Genomic DNA, 1,767 nt, shown 5'->3' on the forward strand with positions numbered 1-1,767 from the left:
AGAATCTATACAAAAAGAGGAAGAAAAAGGTCTTCCTTCCATGCTGTCTCGCAACACAGCTCAGGTATGTACATTCTAAAGCCCAGGTAGGCAAGACCCAGGGGAGGGGGAGAAGAGGAGAAGAAGAAAAGTAAAGAAGCACATTAACTCAATTTGCAGTCCAACACAAAAAAAAAGGAGGGGGGAATTCTAAAATAAATAATCCAAACACAGTTTTTGCATTTTTTTAAATTAATTTTTCATTTTTTAAAATAAAATAACCAAAAAAGTGTAAAGTTACAAAAAATGTCATTGTAGTATAATATATTAAACTGTGGGGAAAAAAGGAAAAAGACACTTCACAATCTTAAGATTAATATGGAAGATCATAATTTAAACATAAAAGAATATATTCTATGGATTCATCATCCCGATAAATATGAACAAAATTAACAAAAAAGCATAGGTTTCGGCAATAAATACGTTTTGATAAGTTAAATAAGCTTTTTTATATTGTTGTGCAGTGACAAGCAAAATTTGCTCTCCAATTTCTGAAAAGTTATACAAAATTAAAAACCCAGGAGAAAAAAATAATAAAAAGCTTGGCGTGAGTGCTCTAAGATAGGTCTAAAGTACTCTAGAGCAAAACCATTAAAGCTATGTCTACTGGAACTTTGTTTACACGAACTTTTGTGTGTGTGTGGAATGACTTCCGTCAGCCCCACCCCCTCTATTTCTTTATTTGTTTTAAGATGTCACATGGATACACGGGGAACTTTTAGCACCAAAATCAAGTCTCTCATAGTCCATCTGGTTTGTTTTCTTTTTCGTTTTGTTTTCTTCCTCCCAATCGAAGTCCCACTCAAGTTACAATCTTTGTCCGTTCTCTCAGCTTTTCTTCCCATAGACCTGAGCGGATCCAGGCAAGATTAGTCTTTAAGGGGAGGGGAGAAAGAGGGCTGGATGTTAACGCCTGCCCACATGCCTGCAGCCTAGCGAAAACTGGCCAGTTGGGAAAGGACTGGGAGAGGGGCGATGCAGTACATGGCCAGTGGAGGGAGCTGGGTCCGGACATTTCCTGCACATCTGGAAGTGCACAGAGCTGCTGGTGCCCTCTGCAGCTGGAGAGGTAATACAGTCACAGTGAAAGTGTTAAAGGCACTAATTTTGTAAACGTTATTGCTTTTCATCGTAATTTGGCACTTAAGGTTTAAGCCAGTGGGATCTACAGCAGGCAGGTGGACACGTTAACATCCAGCTTGGACTACTGGGGACAGGGTGGGGGGAGTTCAGCTTAACATCATCCTAGAGGTGGGGGGGAGCAAAAGGAAACCCCAGATTAGTCATCAGAGATGGAGAGTCTGCTGAAGATGGGAAGACGTCTTGAGGTGTCCATGATAGGGGAATCTGAGCCGCTGTGGCTGCTGCTGGAGCTGCTCAGATAGCCCTCCTGGTCAGAGAGGGAGTCCTGAGGACTGGGCGGCGAGTCAAACATGTTGGGGGACTCGGACATGGGCCTGAACAAGAAGGTGGTGGGGGAGCTCCCACTGGGCACCTGCACCCCCATGCTGGGGGCGAAGAGACTGACCAGCTCCTGGCTGGAGAAGGTGAAAGGGTTGCTGGCGCAGTCAGGCAGGGTGGGGGAGCCCAGCAGGTCATCAGCACTCAGCATGGGCGGCGGGGTGATGGAAGTGGGGCTGTCCAGCAGCCCGCTGGCAGCAGTGCTGGGGAAGCCGGCGAAGCTGAAGCTGTGCTGCAGGCGCGGTCGGTCGGTGACGGCAGGCTCCC

At 45.9% G+C, this 1,767-nt stretch overlaps 1 protein-coding gene across 1 annotated transcript; it reads right to left on the reverse strand.

Annotated features, from left to right (window-relative positions):
- Window positions 1-1,156: 1,156 nt before the first annotated feature.
- On the reverse strand, window positions 1,157-1,761 carry LOC104620643 (zinc finger protein 36, C3H1 type-like 1). Its single transcript, XM_010286925.1, has one exon. The coding sequence runs from the start codon at window positions 1,649-1,651 to the stop codon at window positions 1,319-1,321; it is 333 nt and encodes a 110-aa protein (XP_010285227.1). The 5' UTR covers window positions 1,652-1,761; the 3' UTR covers window positions 1,157-1,318.
- Between the last annotated feature and the right edge of the window lie 6 nt (window positions 1,762-1,767).

This window comes from Phaethon lepturus, unplaced genomic scaffold (assembly GCF_000687285.1).
Source record: "Phaethon lepturus isolate BGI_N335 unplaced genomic scaffold, ASM68728v1 scaffold23295, whole genome shotgun sequence".
Classification (NCBI taxonomy): Eukaryota; Metazoa; Chordata; class Aves; order Phaethontiformes; family Phaethontidae; genus Phaethon; species Phaethon lepturus.